Here is a 14,025-nt window from a genome sequence, read left to right on the forward strand (position 1 = left end):
CTGGCTGAAACATATTATTAAGTGTTTCACTTCTTTGTTCTGAGTTACTGTGTATTGAAATATCTTTCTCTTAATTTATTTATTTAAGACTGACAGAGAAAAAGGCAGAGTGAGAGAAAGAGAATGGGCGTGCCAGGGCCTCCAGCCACTGCAAATAAACTCCAGACTCGTGTGCCCCCTTGTGCATCTGGCTAATGTGGGTCCTGGGGAATCGAGCCTTGAACCAGGTTCCTTAGGCTTCACAGGCAAGCGCTTAACCGCTAAGCCATCTCTCCAGCCCTGAAATATCTTTCATTTTTGTATTTCAATAATAAACTGTCTCATCACATATATGAGCTACATTGTATGTTTGGTCAGTACATCTTCTGTACATAGTACTTCTCTGAAAACTTCTAGTAACATTGTTCAAGGTACTGAATTTGCAAATTTTATGTTATCTTCTTGAAAGTATATGTGTGTAGAGTGTGGTAGCACTCACTCTTTCTTAATCTCAACACTTGGGAGGCAGTAGTAGTAGTAGTAGATCACTGAGAGTTCCAGGTCAGCCTGGGCTAGAGACACACCCTGCCACAAAATGGCCCCAAAAGCCGAGTGTGGTCACCCACACCTTTAATCCCAGCAGAGGTAGGAGGAGCGTCATGAGTTCGAGGCCACCCTGAGACTTCATAGTGAATTCCAGGTTCACCTGAGCTAGAGTGAGACCTTAACTTGAAAAACAAAACAAAAAGACCCACTCCCCCCCTAAAAAGTATATGACACTATTTTCTCTACTATTTTTTCCTTTTCATCTTTTTTTTTCCCTAGGTTCCAAGAAATGACAAGAATTTATGGCTTATTTTATAAAGGAACATAACTGATACTAATTAGATTTTCAGAATTATCCACATTGAGCCAAACGTGTAGGAGGATTGCTGAGAGTTCCCGGCCAGTCTGAGTACAGAGTGAATTCCAGGTCAGCCTAGGCTAGAGCAAGACCCTGTCTCAAAAGACAAAAAGGATCCTCACTGTTTCCTAATGTGATCTTTCACTACATGCCAAAATAGTCTTGTTGCCGAGGATAGTAAACTCTCTGCACCTGTGAAACTGCCTCTAAAGAAAAGCGCACTGCAGATTTGTCTTCGCAATAGCTTGTGTGCTTCCTATGTGTGAAGCCCTGGGGACAGAAGAATAGAAACTTTGGAGAATATGAGGTGCTCAGTACCATATCAAGTACTTCTAGGAAAATTATTATTTAAAACTTAATAATCAGGACATACTAATAATTTTAGTCAAATTTAGAATTTGTAGGTGCTTTTTTTTGTTTCAAGTTTTTAAACTTACTTTACTTATGAGAGAGAGACAGACAGACAGACCGACCAATTGAGAGACTAAGAATGCCAGGGTCTTTAGCCACTGTAAACTGCAGATGCATGTGCCACCTTTTCCATCTGGCTTACATGGGTCTGGGGGAATTGAACCTTGGTCCTTTGGCTTCATAGGCAAACACCTTAACCACTAAGCCATCTCTCTAGCCCTCTACGTGCTTTTTAGCTGGTGTCTTTTTTGGTTTTTCAAAATAGGGTCTCACTGTAGCCCGAGCTGTCCTAGAATTCACTGTGTAGTCTGAGTTTGGCTTGAATTCATGGCAATCCTTCTGCCTCTGCCTCCCAAATGCTTAGATTAAAGGCATGGGTCACCATGCCCAGCTAATGGTATTTACTTAATTCATTGTATAATGGTACCACATCTTTATTATCCACTTATCAGTTGAAGGCCATCTAGACTAGTTCCATTTCCTAGCTATTGTGAATAGAGCACCAATAAACATGAGGTTGAGCAAGTATCTCTAAGGTAATGAGATGAGTCCTTAGAATATATACCTAGGAATGGTACAGCTGAGTTATAAAGTAAATCTATTTTTAGCTGTCTCAGGAACCTCCACACTGATTTCCACAATGGCTGTACCAGATTGCATTCCCACCAACGTGTAGAAGGGTGTTCTTCTTGTTCCACATCCTCGCCAACCTTTATTTTCATGATGGTAGCCATTCTGACAGGGATAAGATGGAATCTCAAAGTAGTTTTAATTTGCATTTCCCTGATGGCTCTTAATTCAGAATTTATAGAATTTTGGTTAACCCACCCACATCTCTTCCCCATCTCCCTGCTTGGCCCGTGCTATGCTCTCATCCTTCCCGTGTCAGCATTCCCTCTCAGCCTTCAGCTCTCTCCATGTGCTGCCTTCCCTACCTTTCTCTCTCAGAGCCTCTTGTGGGCCCTGTTCTGTACCCTTGTAGAATCCCACAATAACACAGGTGGTTCTAAGCTATCCACATAGGAGAACACATCATATTTGTCTTTCTGTATACCAGTAGTTGGTCCTTATTTATCTAGGTTATCTTATTTAATTTGTTTTCCATTTCCATGTGTTACCCAGCAATTTCATTTTTGTTTTTTTAATGCAAAATTTTGCTTTTTTAATATATTTTATTTTTTAATGCAAAATTTTCCTTTTTTATGTATTTTTTAATGCAAAATTTTGCTTTTTTAATTTATTTTTATCGATTTAAGAGAGAGAGACAGAGAGAGAGAATGGGAACATCAGGGCCTCCAGCTGCTGCAAACAAACTCCAGACGCATGTGCCACCTTGTGCATCTTGTTTACCTGGGTCCTAAGGAATTGAAGCTGGGTCCATTGGCTTTGCAGGCACGTGCCTTAACCGCTCAGCCATTTCTCCAGCCCAATTTTATTTTTCTGATGGCTGAAGAGAGTTCCATTGTGTGTATGTACCACATTTTCATTGTCCATTCCTCCACTGATAGTCGTCTGGGTTGATTCCATGTTCTTGTAACTGTGAAGAGTACAGCACTGAAGGCTGATTGACAGGCAGTGTCTTGGTAGTAAGGTGTGAAGCTGTTTTGGAATATGACCTGGAGTGGTGGTATAACTTCATGAGACACATCCTCCCTGGCTTCTACAGTGGATGCACCAACAGTGAATAAATAAATAACCCTCTTTCCCCATGCCCTTGCCAGTAGTAATTTCTTTCCTGGTGAAAGCCATTTTGACTAGGGTGACATGAAATCTCATAGTAGTTTTAATTTTTATTTATTTATTTATTTATTTGTTTTTTCAAGGCGGATTTCACTCTAGCCCAAGCTGATCTGGAATTTACTATGTAGTCTCAAGGTGGCCTTGAACTCACCATGATTCTCTTGCCTTTGCCTCCCAGGTGATGGGATTAAAAGCCTTGCACCACCACACCTGTTCCTAGTAGTTTTAATTTGCATTTCCCTGATGACTAAGGGTGTTGAGTACTTAAAACTTTATTTATTGTCCATTTGCATTTCTTCTTTTGAGAACCCTCTTTGTTTTTGTTTAGTTCTCCTTAGATCTTTGTATATTCTAGATATTAATGCTGTCATATATAAAGCTTGCAGATTTTCTTCCACCCATCCATCGTGTACACTATGTCTTTAGTTGGTTTATTGTTTTTGCTGTTTTTTTGTGTGAAAATGCACAAAGTCTTTAATTTTAAATGATTATTAGGATGCCAAGAAACATGCAACATGTTCTAAATTAACAGCAGCCCAAACAAGTATAATAGTACCACTTACGGCTTTCACCTTTGTCCGCTTCAACCACTGCAAACAAACTCAAGATGCATGCACCATCTTGTACATGTAGCTTTATATGAGTACTGGGGAATTGAACTTGGGTCCTTTGGCTTTGCCAGCAAGTACCTTAATCACTAAGCCAGCTCTCCAGCCCTGTTATATACATATATGGTAGGGTGTCTTTTGCTCAAGCTGACTTTGAACTTGCTCTGTAGTCCAGGCTGGCCTTAAACTCATTGCAATCCTTCCACTTAAGTCTCCTGAGTTCTGGAATTAAAGTCAAGAGCTGCCATGACATGCCAAGCACAATATTTATTTAAACTTAGAACAGTGTTAAGAAACTAATAAATAGCCAGGTATGGTGGCACATGCCTTTAATCCCAACGCTCGGGAGGCAGTGGTAGGAGGACCACCGTGAGATCTAGGCCGCCCTGAGCCTACAGAGTGAATTCCAGGTCAGCGTAAGCTAGAGTGAGACCCTACCTCGAAAAACAAAAACAAACAAACAAAAAAACCTAATAAATAAAAAACAAAAACTCTACTTGGTTGATGTATCATTTATGTGTGACCGTCCTCATTTTTCCCTCAACTTTAAGTGACATGTTTCTTTCATTAGGTGTGTACAAGCTGTGAAGACAATGCAGAAGCTAATGGGTTTTGTGTAGAGTGTGTTGAATGGCTCTGCAAGACATGTATTAGAGCTCACCAGAGGGTAAAGTTCACAAAAGACCACACTGTCAGACAGAAAGAAGAAGTGTCTCCAGGTAACGAACCAGTTCTTATATTCGCTCCATCTGTAGTCACTACCTTCCTGTACTGACTGACTTAATATACCTTTAAACATTCACTCTGTGTGTTTGACTTTGTAGGAGGCAATATTTTAATTGAAATTTTGGTAGTTTTTGAAGTGTCTGTGAAGGGCTGGAAAGATGGCTTAGAGGTTAAGGCGAGCACCTAACAACTAGATTTCAGTTCCCTAATACCACATACAGCCAGATGCACAAGGTGACGTGTGCATCTGGAGTCTGTTTACAGAGCCTTGGAGGCTCTGGCTTGCCCACTTTCTGTCTCCTATCGTTGCTTGGAAATATATGTATATGTATTTTTTTTTGTAAAAGAAATGTTGATGAAGGCTGGAGAGATCTCTCAGTGGCTTGCAAAGCCTGATGACATGGGATCAATTCCCCAGTACCCATGTAATGCCAGATGGCCCATTAGTCTGGAGTTTGTGTATAGCAGCTGGAGGTTCTGCTATGCCCATATTCATTCAGTCATATTCTCTCTCTCTGTCTCTCAGTCCCTGTCTGCTTGAAAATAAATTTTTCAGTTTTTCAAGGTAGGGCCTTGCTCTAGCGTAGGCTGACCTGGAATTCACTGGAGACAACAACTTGGTAGCTAGCTGCTCAGTCTCCAAGGTCACATGGACTGGATGGATGTCTCAGGAATCCCAGTCTGGTGTGTAGGATTCCGGGGAGCTGCTCGTCTTCAGTGCATGTTAGAAGGCTGCGGGTGTTGGGTTGCAACTCCAGTGAACAGTGCATGCACTCACCACTAAGGAGCAGAGGTGGGCAGGCAACAGCAGCGCGCTGCTTGCTTTCCCGTCTGTGCTCTAGATCAGGCTGCTGCCAGAAGTAGCACTTACTCCGGGGCAGTCTCCCTCAGAACATCCTTCCTGGGAATGTCTTCAACAGACCCGCCCACAGACAGGACTCTTAGTTAATGTATGAGACGCCATGATTAACCATCACAACAGACAATAATGTACTTTATTTTCAAGTGTAAACTCAAGTGGCATTATTCAGTGCTTATAAGCATCTCACTTCTATTTCATTCAGTGTCTGGGGCATTTCACTTAACATGGTACTTTCAAGGTTTGATGCATTTCATCACATTTCCCCCCCCCCCGAACTTAATTCCTTTTCATTGTTCTTCACTATTTTGTATTCTGTTTTACTGCTATTTGTGTTGTGTGTCTACTCTGTATCCCAAGAACTTTTCTAAGTCTAGGAATGAAAAAAAAAAAAGTCAGATATTTCTTACGTTGGGAATTTAGGATGTAGGTCAAATAACTCAGGTTGACAATGAAAACAAAAGATTTACTTGACAGGATGGAAGTTCTGTTTGCAGTGTGGGCTGTGAAACTTCATCGTGTCTCAGTCTGGGTGTGAGTATATAGGAAAATAGGATATGTGCAGGGAATTAACCACGGAAGAGATGCATACAGTGATGTGTTGCAATCTTTTTGGATTGTGAGTAGATAATACAAGTACAGAGTATTGAGTGATAGTCAGTTAGAAAAGATGGTGTGAGAGGAGCAATATAAGAAGGCTGGAAAATAGAGGTTACTAGAGTGTTCATGGACAGCAAAAATTCTAGGCTATGGTCATAGAGCAGAAAAGTATAGGTCTCTGGCTTTTCTTACATAGCAATGAATTTGACCTTTGAATGATCCAGGTAGAATCATGAATGGTAGCAAATGCCCATGATCCCAACATTGAGAAGCAGAGGAATACCATCACTGGACAAGTGAAGAGCCATTGGAAAGTTATCCTTTGACCTCCAGACATGTTGCATTTTTTGCATCCACATTCACACATATATACACAGTGCTTCATTTTTATTTGCAATCTTATTTGGTTGTATTGTGACCAAAAACAGACTGGGCTGGGGAGATGGCTTAGCAGTTAAAGGTGTGTGCTTGCAAAGCCTGTTGGCACAGTTTCAGAAATTGGCACATGTGTCTGGAGCTAGTGTGTAGGGGCAAGAGATCTTGGTGTGTGCATATTCTCTCTCTCAAATAAATGAATAAATATTGTGAAAAAGACTATTGGCTAATTTTCCTTTCTGACATACCTGTTTGTGTTAGAATTGGAAAACCATGAAAATAATAGGATTAAAGGCATGTGTCAGCACACCTGGCAGGTGTTTTTGGTTTTTCAAGGTACCTGGTATAGTCTTAATAGCTGTAAAACAACCAGAGCAGCACAAGCCATGTCTTCCATAATACGGCTGGATTTCCAGTATTTGTATTTTCACTTTTAATTATTTGGTGACATAATTGGTGTTTACTATATATAATCAACCATTTAATTATATTCTAATTTTTCTATTTCATGTTACAAGCATTTCTCAATGTCAGACCCACCACACTGGAAAACTAGTGAAAGTTAAATGTGTGACTGTAGTATAATTAGTGAAAAATATCATAATGTCTGTCTTTATTGGTTACTTCTGTTAGAATTTTGACAAAGGTAGAAAAATAATGCATTCACTTCTGTGTAATAGGTTTTTGTTGTTTGTTTCAGACAGGATCTTGCTTTGTAGCCCAGACTGGTTTGCAGCACATTGCCATCACAGACCTGTGGAGGTCAGAGGACAACTTTTGGGTGTGTCCTCACCAGTTCAGCTTGTTTGAGGCAGGGTTTCTCAGTGTCGCTCGGCTGCTATTTCTGCTGTGCTGGCTGAGAGCACCAGTCCTTGCCCCACCTTGCTGTAGGAGCGCTGGGACACGGAATCCGGCCGTAGCTTCTCATGGGTCTGAGGGCCAGACTCCGGTGCTCCGGCTTGAGCAGCAAGTGCTTTACACAGAGTCCCTTCTCCAGCCCTAGTCTGTGACTTTTCATTCTCCTGCCTCACCCGCTTGAGTGCTCACCTTACATACTGCCATGTCCAGCTCCTACATGTGTTTACTAGATACTCTGTACTGCCTAAATATTTAACATTTTCCCCTTTATATTTAGGTTAGAAAACATTTAGTGGGGTTATATATTGATCAGGACTGTCTTAAGACTTTAATTCTATAAAATGCCTTTTTACTATACACCTACATTTTTTACTTTATTCCTGAGTTAATTTGAATTTGTTTTACAAAGTGAAATGGGGGCTGGAGAGGTTGCTTAGTGGTTAAGGCTCTTACCTATGAAGTCTAAGGACTCAGGTTCCATTCCCCAGAACACACGTAAACCAGATGCATATGGTGGCACATGCATCTGGAGCTCATTTGCAACAGCTAGAGGCCCTGGTGCACCCATTCTCTCTCTCTCTCACATAAATAAAATAAATGAGTCAAATCTTTACTTAGTGTTTTATAAAATGCTGAAATTATTTAACATTTAAAAATCTGTAATGTGGTATCAATGAAACTTTGTAGTTCTTTTATGCCAGTAGATTTGATTTCAAATAATTGTTACTTTTGCCCCAGTTATCAACTTTCTTCTCTTTGCTTTTCACTGTTTCTACAGAGGCAGTTGGTGTGACCAGTCAGCGACCAGTATTCTGTCCTTTTCATAAAAAGGAGCAGTTGAAGCTTTACTGTGAGACATGTGACAAACTTACCTGTCGGGACTGCCAGCTGCTAGAGCACAAAGAGCACAGGTACCAGCATCTGCATGTGTGGGCACACGTTGACACGGCACCACCTTTGTGTGGCCTGGGGACCCTTGCTACTCAAACCGAATGGCTGTTTGCACCTCTCTTCTGTGTTATCTTTACCAGATTTCTCAACTTTGGTGCTACTGACATTTTAGGCTAAATACTTCCCTGTTTGGGGGGAAATGCCATGCTCATAAGGTGGTTAGCAACACCATGACTTGTACCAAGTATGTGTCAGCAGAATACCACATTCTGTCCTGGTAATGTTGTAGTCCAAAACAGAAAGGAGAGAGAATGGGAAAGGAGAAATATTGGAGGAAACAATGTAAACTGAGAACTTGCAAATACTTAGACAAGATAGCTAGCTCATATGCAAGAAGAAAAATACCCCAGCAAGATAATTGAAAAAGTAATACTATTTATATTCTTGTTTAACTATTTTTAGAGACTTTTTTTAATGAGTGAGAGAGAGAGAGAGAGAGAGAGAATAGTTGAGCCAAGGCCACCTGCTGCTGCAAAGAAACTCGAGATGCATGTACCGCTTTGTGTGTCTGCCTTCATATGGGTACTGGGGACTCAAATCCTGGCGGTCAGGCTTTGCAAGGAAGCACTTTTAGCAGTTGAGTTTCTCCAACCCCAGAAACATGTTTTGTTTTGTTTTTTAAATATTTATTTGAGAGAGAAAGAAGAAAATAGGCATGACAGGGCTTTTAGCCACTCCAGATAAACTCCAGAGGCATGTGCTACTTTGTGAATCTAGCTTTAAGTGGGTACTGGGCTATTGCACCCTGGCCAGGAGGCTTTGCAATCAAATGCCTTTATCCCCTTAGCATCTCCCCAATCCTAGAAACTGTTTTTAAAGTGCCAAATAAATAAATAAAAAGCCCTGAAAACATAGAATTTTATTTCCATCGATCGCATTCTAAGTGAAGATGATTGAAAAATAATTTGGGGTCGCTGTCTGCTTCATGCTCAGTAAAGTACCACTAGACAGGATGTTAAGAAATACTGAATGGTTAATTATAGATAAAAGCAAAGTTGAGTTGTTTTTGACTTAGGGAATAAGAAATGTGTTGGTGTGTCATATAAGTGTATATAATGTATATCACACAATTTGGAACATATTAGGAGACATAGTTTGTGTTCCAAGGTCCATGCCTAATCTAGGAACAAAGATAAGATGTAGCCAGGCATGTGGTGCACGTCTTTAATCCCAGCATTTGGGAGGCAGAGGTAGGAGGATCACCGTGATTTGAGGCCACCCTGAGACTCCATAGTGAATTCCTGCTCAGCCTGAATGAATGAGACCCTACCTCGAGGAAAAAAAAAAAAGAAAAACACAAATTAATATTACAAGATTTTGAGCTGGAGAGATGACTCAGTGGTTAAGGCACTTGCCTGCAAAGCATAACTACTCAAGTTTGATTTTCCAGTGTCCACATAAAGCCAGATGCATGGAATTTATGTGCTGGGGATCAAGCCCAGGGATTTGTGCATGAAGGGATAACCCCAACTGGCCTGCACCTGCCAACTCAGAGAAGAAAAGGAGTTTTGTCAGCTTCAAGGGTTTGTGGTTTGCTGGCTCCATTGCTTTGGGTCTCAGGTGCTGCAGAATGTCATTGTGATGACTGTAGAAGAGACTGATCACCTCATGGTGGCCAGGATGGACAGGCGGACGGACAGACAGACATGCACAGGAAGGAAAAACCTTGCAAAGCAATTAGTTTAGAAAATAATAATGGAAGAGGAATTCATGTATAAAAACAAAGAAATGAAATTCACATTAAAATTAAATGCACTTTTGCAAGATTTCTGAAAATCCTAGACTTGAGGGGGAAAGTTGGCATAAAACACATCAAGACAGATGATGACATAATTGAAATACAGTCTTCAAGTGAATGGTACTGCATTAATGTCAATTTTCTTGAATTCAGCAACTATATTTACTGTAAGTTCATAGGAGAACACACTTGGTTTTTAGGAAATTTACACTGAATATTAACTGTCTAAAGGATTATTATGACACAAAGTTTTGAAGACTGGTCACTCTATTATTACATGTGACATCATTTACTTTTAGAAATTTTACTTTAAAGCAAGCAGTTGAACATTAAATCAGTGGTAGCTTGAGCTGTAAATCTCATACAACATTTTTACTATATTTACATAAAAATGAGAGAAAATTTGCACGTCAGGGCTGCTAGCCACCACAATTCAACTCCAGAGTCACACACCACCTTGTATGCATGCATGACCTTGCATATCTGGCTTATGTGAGTTCTGGGGAGTCGAACCTAGGTCCTTAAGGCTTCACAGGCAAGCACTTTAACCCCTAAGCCATTTCAATCCCTCATATTTCTTTTTAACATTTTTTATTTTTGTTTATTTGTTTGAGAGAGAGAAAGAGAATGGGCACACCAGAGCCTCCAACCACTGCAAACCAAATCTAGATGTGTGCACCTCCTGGTGCATCTGGTTTACATGGGTCCTGAGGAATTGAACCTGGGATACTTGGCTTTGCTGGCAAGTGTCTTAACTGCTAAACCATCTCTCCATCCCTGACATTGTTTTTAATACTACGGTCCTAGGAAATATTGTAAAGGAAAACATTTACTAAGTTATAAAACCCAAACCTAAACAAAGGGTTGCCTAAGAAAAAAATTGTCATTGTTCATACAGGATATAATTAATGATCATGTTTTCTCCCTTGAAACCTATTATAATAGTGATTTATACTTACACATTGAAAGTTATGTAAAATATTTTGGTTTGAAAAGCTTAATTAAAATGTACCCAACCCATTTTTTAAAAATAATTATTTATTTATATATTAGAGAAACAGAGTTGAGTATAGCCATGCCTAGGACCTTTTGCCACCGTAAGCAAACTCCAGATGCATGTGCCATTTTGTGTATCTTGCTTTATGTGGGTATTGGGAAGTCAAACCAGGTCATCAGGCTTTGCAAACAACTGCCTTTAACCATTGAGCAATCTGTCCAGTCTCCTCCCTCCCCCTTTTTTGGGCAGTCTCACATAGTAGTCCATCTTGGCCTCAAACTCATAGTGTTCTTCACCACAGTACCCAGTTATTTTTGTGTACTTTTCTTTCATTGTCTTACATAGTTTGCCATCCAAATTATTACATTTTGATTTCAAGGCACGTCAGTCCCACTCTTGCACATTCATTTATCCCAATGGCATAAGTGTGTACAGTGAAGCTGCTTAAGATTTTCAAGAGTGTAATTGTGAAATCACACAGTAGTTTCTCTACTAAAAACAGCTCATTCTACTTTCTGCCAAGTCTGCCAAATGAGCTTTATAGCCACAAAATGAGTGATGGGTGTTTTTTTCTTATAGTCTTGAAATAAATAGTATTGATATCAAAGAATAATAGGAGAGGAAGTGAAAGCTTGCCTTACAGGCTAGAAAGATGGCTTAGTAGTTAAGGCGCTTGCCTGCAAAGCCAAAGAACCCAGATTCAGTTTCCCAGGACCTACATAAGCCAGATACACAAGGTGTCTGGAGTTCGTTTTCAGTGACTGGAGACCCTAGTGTGCCCATTTTCTTTTTCTCTCCTGTCTCCTCCCCTCTCAAATAAATAAAAATAAAATAAAAACTTATATGGGTATGTCTGGTATTTTAAAACAATTATTATTTATGTCTTTCATAATATTACTTTTTATGTTGGTCTTTGTTATTTTGGACTTACAGGTGTTTATATGATATAAATTATTTTTTCAGATACCAATTTATAGAAGAAGCTTTTCAGAACCAGAAAGTGATCATAGATACACTAATCACCAAACTGATGGAGAAAACAAAATACATAAAGTATACAGGAAATCAAATTCAAAACAGGTACACTTCAGATAATATAATAAGTCATTTGTGTATCTTAAGTGAGGACTTTTTCTTAAGTCTGAAATAAGATGTTGGTTTGCTAACAGCGTATGGTTGGTAAGTATAGTAGACACCTTCAGTTTGCTGGGATGAACTTCCAGACCAGTCACAGTTATGAGAGGAAGGGAATTTATTTGAAGCGTACAGATCAAGGGGAAGTTCCATAATGGTAGAAGAAGCAAGAGAAAAGCTACCAATACCATAAGTGAGCACATTCCAGGAACTCCAGAAACAGCTCACGGCATTTTGCATATGTTTCGACTGGAATTTCCCAACTACACCTTAGGGCTGTGCCCTAAGATCCACCCACAGTGACACCTCCTTTATCAGGTAGCTGGAGATCTAAGTTACAAACTTTAATAACTCCTGGATGTATTGGGGGACATCTATTAAAGCTGCCACAGTAAGGCTTTTCCAGAAAGTTTCTTTTGGAAATGATTTAATTCAGCCATGAAATTTAAAAGCTAACATGATAAACTATAATTGTAATTATCTGTCTGGAAGGTATTTATAATCATCTGTTTTCTAATTTTAAAAATCATTTAAAAGTAAAAACCATTTTACTAGTCATTTGAAATATTTTCATGTTTGCTAATATTTAAGGTACCTCTCCTAGGCTGTGATGCTTTTTCATTATGAAAGAGATGGAAATTTAGAACACCTAGAGACTTAGGATATTAACCTTTTACCTCTCTCTCTTTCCTTGTCTGTGACACAGTAGTTTATAGATGCTGGTTGTTAGGCCTTTGTCTCCAAGAAAGAAAACCCCCTGCCCCAAGGCGCACATCCTGAGTAACTGGGGAGCAAACCACTAACAAGAGTAGGTTGTCTTAGGCCCCTTGCAAGTCCTGGCTAGCACCATGCTGATACTACTATAGCTCACGCAAGCGGTGCTGTGTCCTAGGATTTATGTATATACAAGAGTGACATGCCCCTAACTAACTCATCAAAAAATTCTGAACAGAAGGACCCTGAAGAAAAGGGACTTTGTAGTGGCTTTTGAATATTGCTCATTGGGAAAATAGTGTCATCTTTGAGGTTCACCTTAAGAACAAACATGTTAATCTGCTGTTCTTACCATTTTGGAACATAGCTAAGGATGAAACCTACTGGCTCGGGGTTCAGTTTTCCAGTACCCAGGTAGAGCCAGACACAAAAGTGGACCACATGTTTGGAGCTTGTTTTCAGTGGCAAGAGATCCTGCACACACACAAACACATGGGGGTGCAGGGGAATACATGTGTGCACAAATAATTTTGAGTGAAAGGTCTGTCTTTAATGAAAGTTCAACCTTGAGATTTTCTCCTGGGTGTATATGATGTGAGCTATATAAGTCAGGGTTCACTGTTTTGTTTTTTTTAAACACAGAGATATTCATTTCTTCCAGCAGCATTTGTTGAAAAGACTAGCCTATGTATTGAATTCTCCTGATACCTTTTAGAAATTCATTTGTCCATAGAAGTACATAGTTATTTCTGGACTTTATGTTGTTTGTTTGTGGAACATACCTCACACTCGGGATCCTGGTAGATTATTAAATACCAGATACAGTGACCTCTCTCTCTAAATATCTTTACTTACTTAGTTTGGTGTTTCGAGGTAGGGTCTTGCTCGAGCTTAGGCTGACCTAGAATTCACTGTGTAGTCTCAGGCTGGTCCTGTAGGGGTGACACACTACACGCCCTGATACTTGTACCTGTTTCGTTTTGTTGCTTCTTATAACCTCAGTTGACCTCATGCTTGCCTTGTAGCCAAAGCTTATCTTGAATGCCTGAGCTGCCTATATGTCCCAATTGCAGGGATTACAGGCATATGCTGTAGTTTCTTTTTAGACAAAATCACAGGTTTGTTTGTTTGTTTCTTTCTTTCTTTCTTTCTTTCTTTCTTTCTTTCTTTCTTTCTTTCTTTCTCTTCTTTTTTGTTAATGTATTGGTTTCTTCCTTAGGTTGGTACTAATTGCCCATTTTCTTCCCCTTTTTCCTTTTCCTCTTCCTTTTAGGTATTGAACCCAGGGCCTCATGGGTGCTAGGCAACAACTGAGCTATGTCCCCTGCTTGTTTGCATTTTTTATAGTCTCCCTAGTAATAGAAATATTGAAATTACAATACTAACTTTGTTATTGATCCACGTGCATGTGTTTTTTCAACCCAGTTCTTC

The 14,025-nt window shown here is 39.8% G+C and overlaps 1 protein-coding gene across 3 annotated transcripts in view; it reads left to right on the forward strand.

Annotated features, from left to right (window-relative positions):
- The window catches only part of Trim24 (tripartite motif containing 24), a 104,502-nt gene that overhangs the window by 49,807 nt on the left and 40,670 nt on the right, over positions 1 to 14,025 (forward strand). For all 3 annotated transcript variants that reach the window (XM_004661177.2, XM_004661178.2, XM_045160362.1), the window contains exons 3-5: positions 4,214 to 4,361; positions 7,839 to 7,971; positions 11,710 to 11,826. In XM_004661177.2, the coding sequence (XP_004661234.1) occupies positions 4,214 to 4,361; positions 7,839 to 7,971; positions 11,710 to 11,826 (398 nt within the window). The remainder of the gene's footprint in view (positions 1 to 4,213; positions 4,362 to 7,838; positions 7,972 to 11,709; positions 11,827 to 14,025) is intronic.

Source organism: Jaculus jaculus, chromosome 10 (assembly GCF_020740685.1).
Source record: "Jaculus jaculus isolate mJacJac1 chromosome 10, mJacJac1.mat.Y.cur, whole genome shotgun sequence".
Taxonomy (NCBI): Eukaryota; Metazoa; Chordata; class Mammalia; order Rodentia; family Dipodidae; genus Jaculus; species Jaculus jaculus.